Here is an 18,812-nt window from a genome sequence, read left to right as displayed (position 1 = left end):
GATGCATGGAACACAACCTGATTTCCACAACCTGCAGATCTGCTCAGATACCACTTTTTCTGTACTTTGATCTCCCTGCAGCTGTGCAAAGCCCCGTGCTTCCGGGAGAACAGATCGGGGCAGAGTTCCAGGCAGCTCAGGCTCCCCCGGCCTCCAGGTGTCCAGGCCATCCCACTCTATTCTCAAATCAAAGTCCCAGGACCCTTAATTTCCAAAAGCCAGTCTTGATTATCCATCCTGGAAGGCAAGGTCTTCTACAGCCTGACACAGAGCTGCTTTTTTGATCTTAGCTTCCTCTGTTTTCCTACACAAACCTCCTGCTCCAGTGGCAAGATTTTCTTGTTGGGCCCAAGCACTGTGCCCATGATGCAGAGGAAATGGCGTGATTAATAGAATTTGGCAAGATTGCCAAATACAAGCAAAATTTACAAAAACGAATAGCATTCTTTTACTACAACAGTAATCAATTAAGAAAAAAAATAAAATCCATTCAAAATTACAACTTAAACATGTAATATTTAGGAACTAATACCTTTATGGAGAAATTTAGAAAATTCTATTAAAGGACAGTTAAAATATGTGAATAAGTGAAGAGATAAATCATGTTCATGGATTAAATGATTTCATGTTTTAAAAATCCAATTCTCCTCATATTAATAAAATCCAATGCAATTCCAATGAAAGTTCAGTAGAAGTTTTTGAGGAGCTCAAATATTTCTAAGATGTGAGGAAGAACGAAGATCCAGAATAGCTAAGTCAGTTTTGAAAAAGAAAAGCTAAAAGGGGACACCTGCCTACTAGACAGTAAGACATACTGCAGAGCCAAATTAATAAGAACCGTGAGGTAGCAACTGACAAATAGACCATGCAACAGAAAGGAGAGACCAGAAATATACAGGTACCTACACACACTCATAAACCTTAAGTCTAATAGAGATAGAATTACAACTTAGTAGAGAAAGGATACTGTTTGGTAGATGCTGTTAGGAAAATTGGCATACTAAACAGAGAAAAATAAAATGGATCCCTACCTCACACCATATATAAAGGTGAATTTCAGGCAGGCTATATGCCTAAATGTGGAAGACACAATAAAGGAATTCATGAAATGTAAGAAAATATCTTCATAACATAAGTAAGAAAGGATTTCTTAAGTTTCCAAAAGCATGAATCATAAGGTAAATAAAACTTTAAAAGATGCATTTGACAAATTAGGGATTTTCCGTTTAAAGAAAGATGTCAATAGACAAAGGTAACTGACAGGTGATAGGGAGACAATATTTGCAATGTCTACAACCAAAAGGAATTAATAATATACAATGGGTCCCTGCAAATCAGCTAGAAAATAGGAAACTAATCAGAAAAATGGACAAAGGATATGGATAGGCAATTCCTAGTGGAGACACCTGAAGGGCTAATAAGTATATAAAGAGAAGCAGTCCTCATTAGTAGTCAGAAAAATTCAAATTAGAGCAAAGAGATAAAAGAGAGATACCACTTTACAACTATAACATTAACTAAAAACTAGAAAGTTGGATAATCCTAAATGCTGCATGTGAGTAAAGGGGAACCCTCATTCACTGCCGGTGGGAGGGAACGCTGGTGCAGTTATTTCTCAGAGCAAAGGATAGGGCTTCATGGATTTCAGGGTCTGTACACCTACAACCAGGGAACCTTTGGATCTTTGCACAGGTCTACAAGGGGCAGGAACAAAGATAATCACTGTAGCCTTCCTTGGGATAACAAGGAGTTGGCAACAACTTAGATGTCCATCTCTAGAAGAATGAGTGAGGAAAATGCGAGGGGTGTACATGACAGAGGACTTTGCAGTAGACAGAAGCAATGAACTAGTTCCATGGGCGGAACTTGGAGAGTTCTTTTTAAAATGGATAGTTCGACTTAAAATGTTAGAGAATGAGGTCTACAGCCCAATACTATTTATGTAAATAAAAACACACTAAGTACAATAACTCTGCATGCTTTTCAAGGATACAGACATGTTCAAGGACATACAGTGAATACATGAAGGGGCTGCTTAAGGAATGAGAGAGGAATGGGAGGGAAGGAGAGAGTAAAGTAAGAGGGGCCTTCCCTGGACCGATGACAGTGGACCACGACATGAGGCTCACAGTCAGCTCGGCACTTGAGGTCCAAAACAAACAACAGACAACAGCCGGCCTGAACAGGTCAGGGTAGGTGTCAGGTAAGTACCATGGGGTGGGGCTGGATCATGGAGGGTTCTAACAAGACACTGCAGGCTTCATTCCAGCAGAATACAGCTTCCGCCAACTTGTAGGGCTCCTGATACCTTATCTCTAAGTGCTGCTTGAGGCCAGAGTCACTGTTTGCTCATTCCCAGACTCTCTGCAGTGTGCAGCTCAAAGCTGACTCACAATCCATCGCTGGGGAGGGCTTGAACTGGCTCAGGAAAGTGTTTCTGGATACACTCTCGCTTTTGTTTTTTAATTGAAAAGATGAGCAAGGAGTCAGCCTGCCTTCACCCCCATGTGACGGAGGATGTGCTCTGAGAGATCAGACTAGAGGGAGAGATGTCCCTGGGGGCCCTGCTTTTGGGAGGTTTGGTCTGTGGCGCCCTGGTGAGAGCCAGCCATCTGTGTCACTACCAATTAAGTGGTGAAATATCTGTAGTAGGAAAAAAATCAATTGCTCGCTGACTCCTGCAATCTTGTTGTGGAGGAGAGGTGATAATTACCCTCCGCTTTGGTCTCTGAGGCCCTGCTTGACATTCGGATCCACGGCATCCGGCCCAGGAAAATCAGCCCCACTCCCTCTGCTCCGGTGTTTAATGTGACACATGATCCTCCAAGCCAAACCTAACTTCAAGGCATAAATGGAAAATCGGGTTTTCAAAGAGGGACGTCACAGGCACAGAACCCGGGGAGCCGGATTCCGTCAGGAGAAAAGCACGGGCTCCTCCTGGCAGGCTCCCAGCATCCTTTACCTGGTCACCCACTGAAGTGCACACCTGGGGAGAGAGGTTAATTCAAGGTGGCAGGAGTTTTTAGAAGCTGTCGCAGGTGCTGGCAAAGTGGCTCTGATGCTGTAATACTTCTCATCAGGTTTCTGGTTAGCTTGGCGTCTCCTCCTTTGATATCCAGCCTCAGTGGTGGGGTGGGGGAGCATGGTGGGTTAGGGAGCCTCAGAATTCCCCTCCATCTGCCATTTACCTTTAATTAAACTGCCAGATTTTCAGATTCTCTTCCTGGACTCCTTCGTTACCATTAGGTTAACAAAATATAACGAGAAGGACTCCACCTTCCCCAGGCACTCTGTGGTGGCTCTGTTCACGACAGCCGGAGGCTGGCACTTGTGTGTCTGGATGGCCCAGACTGGTGGCCACTGCACTGCTGGGTCCCCACGTCCCAGAGCCATGCTCACCAGCCTGCCCTGCAGGCACTTCCAAAACCAACATCCTCTGGGTGACTCTGGCCAGAAGCCAGAGTCTACTGGCCTCCTCCTCCCCGCTGAGCATATCCCATCAACCCCAAGTCCAGCAGGTTTTACCTCCTCCGTGCACCTTCTCTGGGTCAACTCCTTTCTGTTCCCACTGCACTGCTGCCCTCACTCAGGCCCCCCTCATTTCTTACTGAACCTCTGGAATAGCTTCCTAACTAGTGTCTCTCTCCTCCATCTCTGTGCTCCAATTCTTTATCTGTGATTTACCCCCCAAAACAACAGACTGGTGATCCAGTGGGTGCCACAGCTAGACTCCTAAACTTGGCATTGAAGGGCCTTATACTGGATCCTTTCCTCATCTCTAGCTTCATCTTGGGCCACCTCACATCTGACCCTTGTTTTCAGCCACTCAGGGTGACCTGCAGTTTCACTAATACAGGGTTTCTCTACTCTGGCACCACTGACTTACTGGGGACAGTCTTTCTTGTTGCAGGGGGCTGTCCTGTACACTGCAGGATGTTCAGCAGCATGCCTGTAGCATCACCCCAAGTGGTGATGATCAAAAATGTCTGTAGACATTGATAAATGTCTCCTGGGGGCAAAGCTGCATTGCACCCCCACCCAACCCCTTTGAGAACCACTACACTTAGGCAGTTTCTTCTGTTCCAACCCCTTCCATCCCCGGGGAAATATCAGTGCATCTTTCAAGACTCAGCCAAGAATTTCCTGAACTTCTCCCCACCCAATAATGTTCACCACTCCCTGCTTACTGCCCACATTGTGTTCCGGGCAAATAGCAGAGTTCCTTGACATTTTATTGTAACATCTGCTGGATGGCTGTCCCTTACTAGGCTGGGGGCTCCTGGATGGCACAGGCCACCTGATTTCTCTCAGAATCTCCACCTTCAGGGGACATCTCCACTCGAAAGAAGTCATTTCTCCATGTTTGTGGAGTGAATGACTCAAGGGAGGTTATTTCGTGTCTACTGTCTTATTTGTGGGATGCAGATGTAGCTGCGTAGTTATCTCTTTTATTTCATTAGTGACAAGACACTGTGGTAGAGAAGGGGAAAAAAAAAATGCTGAGCAAGATTCTGGGTTAGATCATCTTGCTGGAAGGCAGAGCTGAAGTTCTTCCTCAAGGGCATGGAGAAGGGAAAAGAAGTGGCACCTTTCAGGACTGTTGCCTGAGTGCCGGAGCCAAAATCTGGCCTGCCTCCGCTCCACCACCCAGGGTTTTGAAGGAGCAGCCAACACAAGTGAGGACAGTATTTAACCAAGGGGTAGAAGTCTCCACCAAGGACACCAGGCCAGGAGGCAGGGCTGCCACTAGCAGTTTCAGCCAGCACTGTGCAGATGACAGAAGGGTGCCCGTCTTTGCTGTGATGGGACGCAAGCCAGTAAGCGGAGCATGGGCTGCAGGTCAGCCCCACAAAGGCCCTCGGCCGGCCGGCCCACGGGCAGGGTACAGGCTGCCTCTCTGTACTCCGCCCCTGCCCTGAAGGACATTCCAGATGTGCAGAACCTGAGGGCTGAGAGGAAATGTAACAGCTAGAGCCCAGCCCTGAGGTGAAGTTACCCAGGTGGGTCTGAGCATAGGGGGGAGTAAAGCCTGGGCTTCTGCCTCCAGTCTAGAGCTGTCACCCCCAGAAGGTGTGGTAATGGTAGCCTCTAGGGATACCTGCTCTGGCTAGGACCCAGGGCATCTCCGGTCACACAAAGCCAGGATGCGTTAGGAGAGCTGGACAGTACCACCCTCTCCCTCCCTGGCGTCCCCAGCTCTGTGGACTGGAGCCTCGGCACTGGGGTGGGCATGGCTGCTGTAGCCCCCAGCTTGCTCAGCTCCGTGGTGGGAAACAAGAGGCCACAGGCCAAGCATGCTCCTTGCAGGGGTGTGCTGGTGATGGTCACTTTTCCCTGGGGATGGAGGGAAGGGAGCCCACCGGGGCACAAGGGCAGTTCCAGTCCCCACTTTCCCACTGATGCCCATGTGAGCCCAGGGCCCAACTTTCACTTCTGCTGCCTGCTCTGCCTGCCTCCCAGGGCTGTTGGGAGGTTCAGATGAGATCAGACCCATGAAATCCCATGAGAAAGCTGTGTGGTTATGATGGGCCATTAAACTCTCTGGCTGCAAGGTGAATGGGGCCAATTGCCCATGCCTACAGCCCTGAGGGCCCTTGGGGTGGGAGGGGTAGGGAGGGCAGCAGCGGGGCAGACTGGTCAGTGGCTGCCTCCCAGAAGGGCCATCTGTCTGGCAGCCCAGGGGATGAGAGAGAAGTCCATTCTTTTCCCAAGGAGGGGAGTGCTGGGTGGGCCAGCCAGTGTCCGGCGCAGACATCCCCGACGGTGGAATCACCTTCTCTGATCTCCCCAGAGAGGGCGAGCAAAGCCTACAGGGCAGTGTTTGTCCAAATTGAGCATATAGAGAACCACGTGGGCTGGGCTGGGGCGGTCTGGGGTGGGCTTTGCTTCTTGAATGTGCAGATTCCAGGGCCCCAGCCTCCAAGGTGCTGATTCAGCAGGTCTGTGAAAACGCATTTGAACAACACCCTACCCCTCATATGATCTGAACGCTGGTGGTAGATGGATCACACTTTGAGTAATGGCCAGCGTTTAGAAGAGAATACGCTGTCTGGAAGTAGAAAATGTCACTGGTTGTGTGGCCTTGAGTGAGTCACTGAACCTAAGCCTCAGTTTCCTCATTTGAAAATGGGCAGGCACTCTCCTCACAGGGTTGTCCTGAGTTGTAAATGAGATAGTGCAGGCCATGCAGGAACATGGTGCGGGCCTGCTGTGAGCTGTGGCCAGCGCCCTCTTCTCTTCTCAGAGACGGAAACCAGAACACGGGGGCCTCACTCAGAGGCAGAGGCGAGAGGGATGAGCCAGCCAGGCCAGTGCGGGGTCACCATGCCCCCTGGGAGCCAGTAGCGCAGAGCTGCCCATGGCTGCAGACAGATGTCAAGGTGGAGATGTTTTCCTTCGCTTGATGCCATGCCCAGCAGGCATGGCCCTGGGTGATGATTAAAGCCCAGGCAACACTACACTTCCAAGGTCAAAACCTGACCTAATTGAGGGGAAGGGCAGCTCAATTAAGGGAACGGTAAGGAAGTCTGCACAATGCACCGTCCATTGAGCGATGCTGGCGGGAATGCACCACTAAGATAACTGCTCCTGAGGGGAGAGCACCTCCGGGTGGGCTCGGGACCCAACTAGCACAGCCACCACCAAGCACAGAAAGCTGCTGCTGGAGGACAGGGGTGCCCCGTGCTCCAGATACACCACAGACTTTCTTTTGTCATCAAGGCTGCAATAGGCCCCATCCAGTGTCTGCACCGGTGGGATGTGAACAACTGAACAAGAAAGACTGACTTAAGCTTTCCATTTATGCCCCCTAGGGTAGAAGGAGAGGAGAGCCAAGGAGCGGAGGTCTTCAGGGCCCCCTGGGGGACACCCATGAACAAGGCCTGGGCCTGTCCCCACCTACCTCTGGGCTCCAGATTCATTTTGCCAAATCCTCACAGTTCGAGAGTATACCATAGGAAGGAAGCAGACTTGGGGTCAGAGATCCCAAGAGGCAGTGACACTGTGGGTGTTCCTTGACCCCCAGGAACTCTACATGTACGGTGAGGCCATCTCATGGTTCTTGTGAGGATGCAGAGAAACGCAGTGATGCCTGGATAGCACCCAGTGCGGGGCCCGCCTCTGACGGCTCAGGAGTGCGCTTCCTCCCTGACCGTGCCCGGCACACAGTTGGCGCCCAGTGTCAGCTTCGGGGGAGACAAGCTTACTCAGTCCTGGTCGTGCGCCTTGTTGGCAAATGGAGCCAATAACCGGACCCTAACCATGCTGTTCCTCTGCTCACTCACTCAGTCCTCAACTTCAGCTTAGCTGAAGACCCTCTGTGTGCTTCCAACCCACTCCCTCCCAGAAGATAAACTCTCACCACAACAGGTTACTCTGTTCTCCAAACATACCTGGCAGGCTCCCGCCCTGGTGCCATAACTCACACTGTCATCACCTTCTCCCTGTTGCGGTGGGAACGCCCTTTCCTTGTTGAGGTCCTGGTTTCACTCTCCCCAGGCTGTCCCAGGCCCATTCTCGGTCCCCAGCCCCCAGGGCAGTGTGTGCCCTTCCCAGGAGGTGTGTCTCCTCAGGCCTGTGTCTGTCTGAGCACATGGTGGCGGGAACAGGGACCTGACGAGCCTTCCTGCACAGGGCCTGACACGCAGTCAACGTGTAAACAGAGCTCCTCTGCAGTAGGGGGCTCCCCTTGGGGGGCTGAAGAAGCAGTCTGGGCCAGTGCCAAGACCACAGGGTCTTATTCTCTGCCTGGAAGCCAAGCTGCCCTAGCCTACCAGCCGGGCCTCTGCTCTTTGTGGCTGAGGCTTCCCAGCTGTCTGTGGCCATGTTACATTGTTCCAGGCTCACTAATTAGACATCATTAAACACCAGGCTCCCTCGTCAGACGCACTAGCAGCCACTGGCGCCCAATTCCACCAGCCAGGCCACTTCCTCTCCCAAACTCCTCAGCCTCTGCGCCAGCTCTGTCCCCGAGCCTGCGGGTCGTGTCTCCCTGCTGTGCACCCTGGGGCTGACTCCCTGTCCATCTAACCCTGATGACACCCATACCCCAAACGAGGCTTGTGAAGGGGATGATACAAAGGCAGACTCAGGCTGGCTCTCCCGAGAAGGAGAACCCATGTGAGCAAGGTCAACAAATTCCGCTGTGAAGAACCGTATGTGATCTGCCAGGGAGTAAGCAGAGCAATTCTGTCTAAGATCCTGGGCCAGCTTTTCCCTGCCCCACGGCATGCTTCTGGGATGACGTCCCCTGCACTAAGTTGGTGTTAATTAGTGAAAATTATCCAATGCAAGCTCATTTTAACATTAGCTTAAAGCTAAACATAATTAGGAAGATAAATCAGCTGCTTAAAAAAAAAAAAAAAAACTACCACCCAATGACAATACAGAGATGATTTTTAGGACCAGCTGCTGGTTTGGGTTACTGGCCCGGAGCTGGGAGCACCATACAATATGTGGTCAGAGTAACGCAGGACTCAAGAAGTACCTTCGAGGTATTTCTTGATTGATCCATCAGGGCAAGACAACTGGAGTTGGCCGTTAGCCTGGAAGGTTCTGAGAAGCTGCAAGGACAACCTGGTGGCCACTGCCAGGTGATGCTACCTGGGAGGGCTTCCCCAGAAAGGCAAGTGGAGGGAGGGTGCGGGGAGTGATGCAGTTGGTGAAGGCGGTGAGGAGGGCACTGGGGTGATGGGACTAGTGTGAATCTGTGCACTCCCAGGCCTCTGGCCCTGCACATCTGCGCCCTCTCCTGCCCCCTCCCCACCCTCTTCCGCCCTCCCTTCCATACTGGCTTCTGCTGTCAACTCCCAGGAGGCCTCTGTACCCTGGAGCTCAGTGGGAATCAGACTCAACCCCAGTTCCCACCCATCTCCACTAGGTATCCGCCGTGTGACCTTAGCATCTTAAAATGGAAAGTTCCTGGACTGTTGTGAAAATTAAATGAAATAATATATTTAAAAAGGGCGAGCATGGTCTGGTATTTAAGTGCTCAACAAGCAATGGCTATCACCCCCTCCCCCCACCTGTACTGCAGTAAATTTTCTTTTCATCTCCCCTATTGGGATTTAAGGTTCAGGGTCCACATTTTACTCATCTGTCTGTTTCTGAAACCTGGCACATAGGAGGTCCTCAGTGAAGCATGTTGAGTGAATGAGCAAATGTGGGGAAGCTCCAAGCCGTCTGGGAATCCTCCTGGGACAGGGAGTCTTCAAGGACATTCAGGTCCTCACAGACCCACAGAAAGGTGAAGAGCCCTGGTCCCGCTCCCACCCCACCTTCTGCTGACTCACTGTGAAAAAACAGAACAGTAAGGGCATTTATCTGGAGCCTCCCACATGCCCCGTTACCTAGGGGCTGACAGAATGACCACCATGCAAGGTGTGCTGTGACTCCTTCACAGATCGTCAGATGCTCAGGCCAGGGAGAGCACTAACTAGAAAAGTCATAGGCTCTTTTTCAGGGCTCAGATCCTGGGATCATTAGCAAGTCCACAGACTCCAAGTATTTCAGAAAAGGAAAAGGAAAACTGGGGGAGGCAGCAGAGCATCTTCTGACTGGTCTTGGCCCCTGGGGTGGGAGGGGGAGGAGCACGGCTCATTAGGGTGACTCAGCCTGGGGTAGGGGTGGTCAAGACAGTGCCAGGAGCAGAGGCAGGCGGTCAGCTGGGACCCACCCCTGCTTGTCGGTCCTCTGCCCTGCTGCCCTGCTCCCCTCTGCCCACTTGGAAGCCTGGAAGCCTGTCCCCAGTACAGGCTCTGCCTTGTACACTCTGAGAAGGGGGGACGGAGCTGGCCACCAGCCTCGGTGAAGCAGTGAGGCAGCATTCTGAGGGAGGTGAACCTGGAGGGATGGGGCCGTAGCCTGGCTTCCTGAGACCACTGCCCAACAAACCTGGCTATGCTACCATGAAACCAAGAGGGTGTCATGAAGAAGACATCTCTTTACTGAGGCCCCATCTTCTACTTTTGAACTCCCTGGGAAACACCCATCCTCAGAGTTTCAGGGGCCTAAAGTATCAGATTTCAGAGGAACCAAGCCTCAACCTCCTTCTCCAAAGACAGAAACACAGCCTGCCCCCTATCCCTGCCCCCAACCCTGGTGCCCCACCGCCCACCTGCACAAGCTTTAGTTCCTGAGGACTCTTTCCTGACTGTCCTCGGGCTCTTTGAGCTGGCCCTGCACAGCCAGTGAGGCCCTTCTGACGACTATGCGAGGGGAACACCCTCGGGGATCCCCGGTTTAAGAACTGGGGAGCCTCTGTGTTTTCCTTCCTGCCTCTGCCCATGCCAGATCCTTGGCTAAGGATTTGGTTGCCACAGCCCGGCAGACAGCGGGAGAACAGAGAGGCACCCTGACAAACAGCCTCTATCAAATCAAGGCCAGCAGATAAATGAGGGGCAGGGTGGGTGGTGGTGGGGTGGGAGGGAGGGAAGGGCAGTTGGTGCTGCTCCTCTCTCACTCAAAGGAGGAAACAGGAAACACACCTGCATGGGCCTCCAACCTGAACGATGAGAAGCAACCCTAACTGTCCTAGCTCTGCTCTCCTGGTGCAGCACCCCCGTGTCCTGGGAGAAATTCAGCCACACCTCCCTCCCTGCCCCGAGAGAAGACAGAGAAGCCAGCAGTTCTTTTCCAGGACAGTTGATATTCGTACAATACTTTCTCAGTATCCTTAGCTTTCACACACAGTTTCTTCCTTGTTTTTCAAAACCATCTGGAAATCTAGGTCTCATCTTCCAATTCTGCAGGTCGGGAGTCCCAGAAAAGGAAGGGATTTACTCAAGGGAACACAACCAGTAAGTGGCCAGATCAGGAGAGAAACCAAGACCCTCAACCCTCAACTCTAGAGCCCGTTCCCTGTCCTTGGCGTGAAGGTGGGTCTCCATTGCTCAGAAATCCCAGCTGCTGATCAGTGATTAAGTATAAAGGAGAGAGACTCAGAATCCAAAAAGCAAAGCATCCAGGGCTTGGCAGGGGCGCCGGGATGGGCCCAGGCAAGATCCTGGAAGGGTTGGGAAGTGCTCAGTTCCTGGAACTGCGGCTGCATCATTATCTGCCAGCACCAAGGGGACAAGGACTCTGGAACTGCCCTGTACCTTGGGAATAAAGCCCGTGAGGAATGGTCACTTGTTGAGGGAAGAAGGGTTAGGCAGGGGACAGTGTGTCAGACCCACAGGTCATGGGCTGCCCTGAGAGGCCTCCTCTTCCTCTGCACATCAGAGCCAGGCTTTTAGAAGGCAGCTCCAAAGCTCTAGATAAAGCCTCTGACACAGGAAGGGAGAACGGGGAAAGGTGTTAGGAGCAAGGCGAGAGTTGGGACCAGCTCTCAGACAAGGCAGCGAGGTGACTAGTGAACGTATCACCAGACTCAGATTTCACAAACCAGTAACATTAAAAAAAAAATCATGTTAAGTAAACTGTCTTTTGTTTCTTCTCTCTCTCTCTCTTTTTTTCGTTTCTGCTTCATGTCCATATCTCAGTGCCTAGCACGGTGCCTGGTACAAAGGAGGTACTGGGTACTGTTTTCTGGTTGTATTTGAGGCCAACAGGGAAGACAGTGAGCTCTACTCAGTGGCAAAGGCTGCCACCTGCCAAGCTGAGCACCAAGCTGGTGAAGTGAGTCAGCATCTCCAAGACTTCACTGGTTCCAGGGTCACACTCCCTGACCACATGTACCCAGCTGTTCACCCCCATCAGGTGCCTCGACCTCTAACTAAGGCTGCTAACCTGGCCAACCATGCCTCCTGCTCTGGAGTCTTTCCCCAAAGCCCTTTGCCCATCCCCCGCAACTCCCAACTTAGAGCCTTCTTGTTTCTGCTGCCAGACAGCTTGTTCCATTGGGGATTAAAGGAGTAATGTGCAGTTCAGCTGGGGAATTCTCCAGACACTTGCTTCCCTAGGGGGGATGGAGAGGGGTGGGTGGCCAAGAGGAGACAATTACCAATTGTTTAAACAAATCATTGATCACCTGTGACCACTGGGGCCCTACAAAGACGATGGAGAGGTAAAAGAGGGAGTCTCAGCTCTTCCAAAGCTGCTAGTCCCTGAGGACAAAACGGGCTCTCCAAAACTGAGCTGTGTGCCGGGCCCACAGGTGCCACAAACAAGGAGCCATATCAATCACTTTTGGATTGAAAATTTGATAAAAGTGCTAAGGAAGAGGTGGCATCTGAGCCAGGCCCTGAAGGAAAGGGACCAACCATGGACAGGCAGAGGTGGGGTAGGGCCAGGCCCCCATGCCATCAGCCCGGTGGGCTTGCTCTTCCCGCTGCAACCGGAATAAAGAGGAGCTGCTCCTGCGTCCTCAAAGCTGCCTGGTCCAACCTGGGTTGGTTTATAATCTACACGGGGTCATTGGTAGTTCTGACCAGGGACCCAGGGAAGCTGTTTAATCTCCTTGATCTGAAGACAAGTCATTCACCCTCTTGGACCTCAGAGGCCTCCCCTGTGAAAAGAAGATAATACTCTGCCTTACATGGTTATTGAGGCTCAAAGGAAATGGTGGGGGGGGGAAGCAATGAAGAGCTGGGGAGCTTGTGCCTGTGAGTGTGGGTCCCAGGAGTGCAGGGCCAAGGGTCAGTCTTTGAGGTAGGTGGCCAGTAACTTTTCCTCTGTTCCTGAAGCCCACACAACACTCTAAACCCACCAAGCAGCCTCAAAACTGAATGCTGCCGGTCAGGAGGGAGCCCAGGTGCAGAGATAGGTGGATGCTTGGTGCAACCTCACCCTTCCTGCTGCGTTCAGACATGTCTGCAGCAGGCCCTCGCATCAAAGGTCCTCTCCTAACCCAGCTCAGGGGTTGGGTTAGTTCCCCTCCTGTCACGCCCTCTGTCAAGCACTCGTCATCCTGTATTATGATGGTTCAGTAGGAGATTAGGCTATTTAAGAGCAGAGGTGTGTTTTACGTGTCTGTGTTCTACTGAAGTGCTTAGCACGCAGTAAACCTAAAAATATTTGTCCAATGACCAAATGCATGATCCTTCCAAATTGCAGTTGTTTGATCCTCTCATTCTGCCCTTGTAAATAAGAACCAACTATTTCCCAGTCCACACATGGACAGTTTCGCTCCGAAGTCCACACCCCCCGAAGCCCCCCACCCCCTGGGCAGTTACATGAATCACAGCAGCCCAAGCAACAGTAACCTCCCCTCATCCTTTTGGCCGGTGTGGGACAGGTCACAGCCTAAATTCTGGGTCCCTGAAGGCACCCTTTCTGCCTGTAGTTTAAGCAAAGAGTATCATTCAGTGACACTTAAATAAGCAGATCACCTAAAGCAGATGAAACAGCAGGAAAAACCCCACTCCAGAAGTAAACGGGGCCGAATGTCAGAACGCTGGCTCCCCAGCGCAGCCAGGACAGGGGGGTGTTTCTGCACATAAACCAGAGCGGTCTGTCTCATAGCAGCCAGACACTCCCTGGAGACAAAGGAAACGCTCTCCCTCAGGGTGAAAAGGGAAGGGGAAGGATCTGGAGTAATAGTCACAGCCAGCTGGACAAGCTGGGGGAGGGTGGGGGGAGGCAGTGGTCAGACTGTAGCCTTTAGAATAGAAGCTAGGTTTCTGGGTCTGTCTATAACCAATCACGTGACCTCTGGGCAAGCCCCTTTCCTTCTTTGTGCCTCAGTTTCCCTACCTGTGAAACAGGGTCAACTTCTTGTCCTGCCGACTTCACAGGATCTTTGGGAGGAAGGTGCCACACAATTGTGAGTGGCGGCGATTAAGGCTCGGGGTCCAGAGGGCCTGGGGGTTTTGGGCATAGACAGGGCCAGAAGCTGCTTCTTCCTGGGGAACTCAGTTTTAGGACCCCCTCACCAGGTCCCACCCCGTACTCAGCTGCCACTACAACAGCTCTTTCCTCCTGGGAATCAGAGCTGCTTGCTGTTCTGAAGCAAAAATCTCTCTCTCTCCTGAGTCTCTCATGGAGAAACTGCCCATTCCAGTTTCCTTCACTCTCCCTTTTCAACTCTGCAATTTACCTCCCCTGGGAAGACCTCCCAGATTAGGCACATCCAGCCTCAAAAGCTGTTATCCTTCCAGCACATCCCCCAACATTTGAGTTAACTCTTGGAGGACAAAGACCACAGCTTTTATCCTCCTATGACTAGTGCTTGGTACACGGGAGGCATTCAGGAAATAGTCACTGGTTTAATATGTATGTATTGGATCAGTTCACAAATGTTAAAGTTTCTGTTGTTAAATATTTAAACAGTGAAGAATATTGCACTCCATGGGAGACTCCTGACATCCTGCATGGGACCAGAAGCCCCAGGGGGTGGGGCCCCATCTCTCCCTTCTTGTAACAGGAGTGCACAGCCTGCACCCCAGCTTGCGACCCGGCTAGTTCCACCCAAGCTCCTTGGTTCAATCTGCTGCACCATCAGATAGCACAACGGCGGCGAAGAGGAAGGACTCTGGTATTTGAATCCTGGCTCAGCAAGTAACTTAACTGTTCTTAATCCCCAAATAAGGAAAGGACTCATCTCAGTTGTTGTGAAAAGCAAAAAAAAAAAAAGGCAGGTAAATCATTAGCATAGGGGCTGGCACATATTAAGTACTACTAAATCAAGGCTTGTTAGTATTACATCATAAGACTTGACCCCTGACCCCAGCTGCAGCCTGCTGCATGGTATTGTCACCCACATCCTTCCTCCTCCTCTGCTCAAACGTGCCTTTCTCTTTTGCAGAAGGCAATATACAAAGAAAGCTCCGGCAGCCAAGCTGGGATTCCTTAGAGAGGGAGAGTGGAAACATGGACAGGGAAGTTAACCCTTCCTTCTGGCAATTAGTCTCGCCAACCACCTGCACCAAAGGCTGCCGATGTTCCTTAACAAATCTCAGTATAGGGGAGTCAGATTTAGCAAATAAAAATACAGAATGCCCCCATTAAATCTGAATTTCAAATAAACAGTAACTTTTTAGCATCAGTATGTCCCATGCAGTATTTGAGTTATATTGCATAATACTAAAATACTTGTCGTTGTTTATCTGAAATTCAAATTTAACAGGGCATCCTATATTTTGTCTGGAAGCCCTACCCAGGTACCCTACCCAGAAGATTAAAATCTTCTTCCTCCCCTACAAACTACCGGCCCCACCAGTTTTCTAACCAGCCACCCTGGAAACATCCCCTCCTTTCAGTCCCTGGCAGAGTAGACTTGAGAGGTAGGAGCTTTTTCCTGACCTGCTGAGTCAGGGACCAGCCTTGTCAAAGTGCCTGCACAGAGCCAGGCCCATAGTTGGTGCTCAAAATACATTCCTTCATTCATTCCAGGCTGCTTGAGCTCTAGCACTGGGCCCAGAGTGGGTGTGAATGCCAGGGGCCACACCAGTGGTGACTCTGGGGGGGCCTCCTAAGAGCAGCATGGCTGGGGTAGGGGTGAGGTGCCACACCGCACTTCCTGGGGCTGACTGAAGATCAAAGGAGGAAAAGGCCAGGGATGTTTTGTAACTCCCTGAGCACATAGGTTATTATCAAGACCTCTGAGTGGCCCATTTTACCACAGGGCTCCACAGCCCTGACTCTTCCCTGGGGAGAGAAACTGGACAGGGAAGTAGAATCACAGAGCAGAGGAAAGCCAGCGCCTAAAGACACTGTAATAATGATGACAAGCAAGTGTCCAGCATCTTGTAATTTGCCAAATACGATCACATGCATGCTCTCTAGGGGCCCGGCCTCCCACGACGGAAGGGAGGGTTCTGGGCCCACTTTCCAGAGGGTGGTCAGGGCAGCCTGCCCCAGGCCTTGCCTCCAAGGCGGGCCCTGGTCCAAGGGGCCGGGCGAGGGGGTTCCTACCCGTGTGCGGGGTGGGGGTCCTACCTTCTGGGCCTGTTGGATCATCTGCCTGACCACCTGCTTGAGGTGCGGCGCCTTATCCTCCTTGGGGGGGTGAGTGAAGAGGGTGACGCGGCTCACGCCGCGGTAGTATCCCGCGTCGGTCCAGCCCAAGTCCAGGGGGGGCACCTCGGTGTCGGAGCGGTCGGGCCAGTAGGCCAGGGACTCGCCGGGCTCGGCCGGGGCCTGCGCCGGGGCTTTGGCTTTGGCCTTGCTCTTGCCCCGGGCGGCGGCGGCGGCGGCGACGTCCTCGTAGGGAATCCAGGCGGCGCGGAGGGCCTGCCGCTCCTGGCTGGAGAGGAAGTCCCGCAGCCGCTCCTTCTTGACCCGCTCGCGGTAGGCCTGCTCGCCGCCGCCCAGCAGCGCCTCCAGCGCGGCCCGCCGCCGCTCGCAGTAGTAGAAGGCGGCCTGCGCCTCGGTCACCCTCTCGTTCACGTGCGCCTCGTCCAGGCAGCTCAGCTGGGACTCGGCCATGGCGCCCCGGCCCCGGCCCCGGCCCCGGCCCGGCCGCGGCCCCGGTCCCACCGCCGCACCTGGAGCCGTCGAGGGGCGGGGCACCTCACCTGGCCGCGAGGGCGGCCAATCGGCGCGGGCCCGGGCGCGGGCGCGGCCGTCGGGCGGGGAGGGGCGGCCGCTCCTCCGCCTTTGCCGGGCGCGAGCGGCGCCGGCGACCTCTGGGGCTCCGCCGGGGACGCGGCGAGGCCTAGGCATGCGGGGCCCAACCCGGGGCGGGAGCTCCGGGGCGGGCAGGAACTTGGAGCCGGGCCGTAGTTAGACCCACGTGCGGCCTCTGGCCCGCTTCCTCCTCCTGACTCCGACCCTTCGGTGGAAGAAAGGTTGGGGACCTAATTCTTCCTGCCGCTGGGCCGCCGGGCGGCCAGACGTGTCGCAGGTGCACGTTCATTTCCCCAGCCGGTAGGGCCCTGAGCATGTGGTCTGGCCAGGGCGCTTCTGGGATGGCTGAACTGACCGCTCCCGGGTTGAGGGCCGGGGGCCCTGCTGCTAGGCCGGATTGTGACGGCTAAGGAGGGGCAGTTGGTGTGCAAAAGCGAAATGCTAATAAAACCCCCAGCTCCCGCCTCAGGCCCACGTGTCCCAGTTCTGAGATCTGAGGCCTCCGGGACTGTCAATCCAACACTTTAACCACGATAAAATTTCTTAAGGAAAAAAAAAAAAAGCCACCCAAAAACAGCAAGGATGTAAGCAGCAAAGATGGAATTTCCCCCCATTTTAACTTGCAGCAGTGTGTGTGTGTTGGGGGGGGGGGTTTGTTTGGGCGAGATACGCTGCCAGAGGCCTGATTACTATATTAGTGATTTAAAATATATGTTTGAGTTCAGGAAATGAAGACACACGCACACACATCGCCACCAGCAGCAGCAGCTCTGCCGTTTCCCATTGGATTAAGTACAATCTTCCTAGTCATTAACATATTATTTTGTTCATGCACTGCTGTAAAATTTGATTCTCCACATTCAAAATATTTTCAGATCATAGCAACCAAAGGTTCACATTTCTCTCATTTTATAGCACAGCACCTTAGAGCTGGAAGGAGCTTTAGAAACTAGTTCTACCCCCTCATTTTACAGATGAGAAAATTGAGGCCTAGAAACATGTGGTTTGCCCAGGTCTCCCTGTAAAGGAAAGGGAGCACGTGGGGACTATTAGGGTTTCTGTGTCTTGGAGATCTTTAACCCACATCATGGCCATCTTTGCCCTTTCTACTTCTCTTGTGAAATGACAGAAGGTTATTGGGGACACGGTTTTAACCCTTGGAGACTTTGAAGAGGTTGCCTAATATTTCTGGATCTGCCTTTGATGGCATGGAAGAATGAGGGTTAGATTTTAAACATCTGAAAATTTTGTGACAATAGTCAATTCTGGCATCCTGTGTCTAGCGAGAGAGGTGTCCATCATCTCACCTGTGTCCTCTGCTACTCCTGGGAACTGAAAGACCTCACTCCTAGTAACACTGCACTCATAAGTACAGACAAATTTCATCTTTAGATGGGAGAGTATTTAGTTTGTTTTCTAATGACTTGAAGCCCTGTAAGATGTTAAACTCTGTACCCTGAGGTTACAGAGGAGCTCAGAGCAGTGGGAGGAACAACAACAACAACAAAAATACACAGGAAGATAACACAGGTGCGATAAAAGTGCTTTTAAATAAACTCAATCAGCAATGCATTGGGAGCAAATATTTACTCAATACCTACTAGGTGCCTGGCCTGCAGTATGTGCTCAGTACAGATTCCTTTTAAAAAGAATTAATTAGGGCCAAGAGAAAGGTATGTACAGGGAGCTATGGGGACTTTGAAGGCAGAAGAAATTAATCTGCCCAATGGAATGTAAATAAAAATGCCTTCAGCCAGCAAGAAGGGATTTTGAGTGGAGACTAAAAAGATGAGAAGTTAAGGGGAAGAGGAGTGAAGACATTTCAAGCCAAGGGAGTTGAGATTGGTTATGGTCAGAGAATCATGCTGGCCTAAGGCATATGCAGGTTCCATTCAAGATAATTAACCCTCAGAGCTAAGTGTCCTCATCTGCAAAATGGGATAAATGCTTACCTCCTATGACCTCCCAGAATGTTGGAAGGATATTGAACATATTTGACTTAATTGGCACTTGTGTCTGACTGGTAGATAGTTTACCGCAGTGCTTCTAAAACTTTACTGCGCACAGTAATCACCTGGGGGGATCTTGCTACAATGAAGATTCTGATTCAGTAGGTCTGAGGTGAGGCCTGAGATTCTGCATTTAGCAAGCTCTCAGGTATTGCTGGTAGTGCTGGTCCATAGACCACACTTGGCATAGCAAGGATTTCGGAAGTCAGTGAATAAGAGCGTGAACTTTCATGTCAGAGAGTCCTGGAACAGAACTCCATTTTCCTGATATAAGCTGTGTGTCCCTGGGGAGGTTGCTTCTCCTTTCTGCGCCTTGGTCACCCCATCAGTGACATATGGGCAATAGTAAGTCCTACC

General features: G+C 51.8%; 1 protein-coding gene across 1 annotated transcript in view; it reads right to left on the bottom strand.

The window, feature by feature from the left end:
• Positions 1 to 16,391, bottom strand: part of FAM83F (family with sequence similarity 83 member F) — a 30,598-nt gene extending 14,207 nt beyond the window's left edge. The window contains exon 1 of the mRNA XM_006174719.3: positions 15,817 to 16,391. Within this exon, the coding sequence (XP_006174781.2) occupies positions 15,817 to 16,305 (489 nt within the window). The 5' untranslated portion in view covers positions 16,306 to 16,391. The remainder of the gene's footprint in view (positions 1 to 15,816) is intronic.
• Between the last annotated feature and the right edge of the window lie 2,421 nt (positions 16,392 to 18,812).

The sequence above is a fragment of the Camelus ferus genome, chromosome 12 (assembly GCF_009834535.1).
Source record: "Camelus ferus isolate YT-003-E chromosome 12, BCGSAC_Cfer_1.0, whole genome shotgun sequence".
Taxonomy (NCBI): Eukaryota; Metazoa; Chordata; class Mammalia; order Artiodactyla; family Camelidae; genus Camelus; species Camelus ferus.
This window is presented reverse-complemented; position numbering and strand designations above follow the sequence as displayed.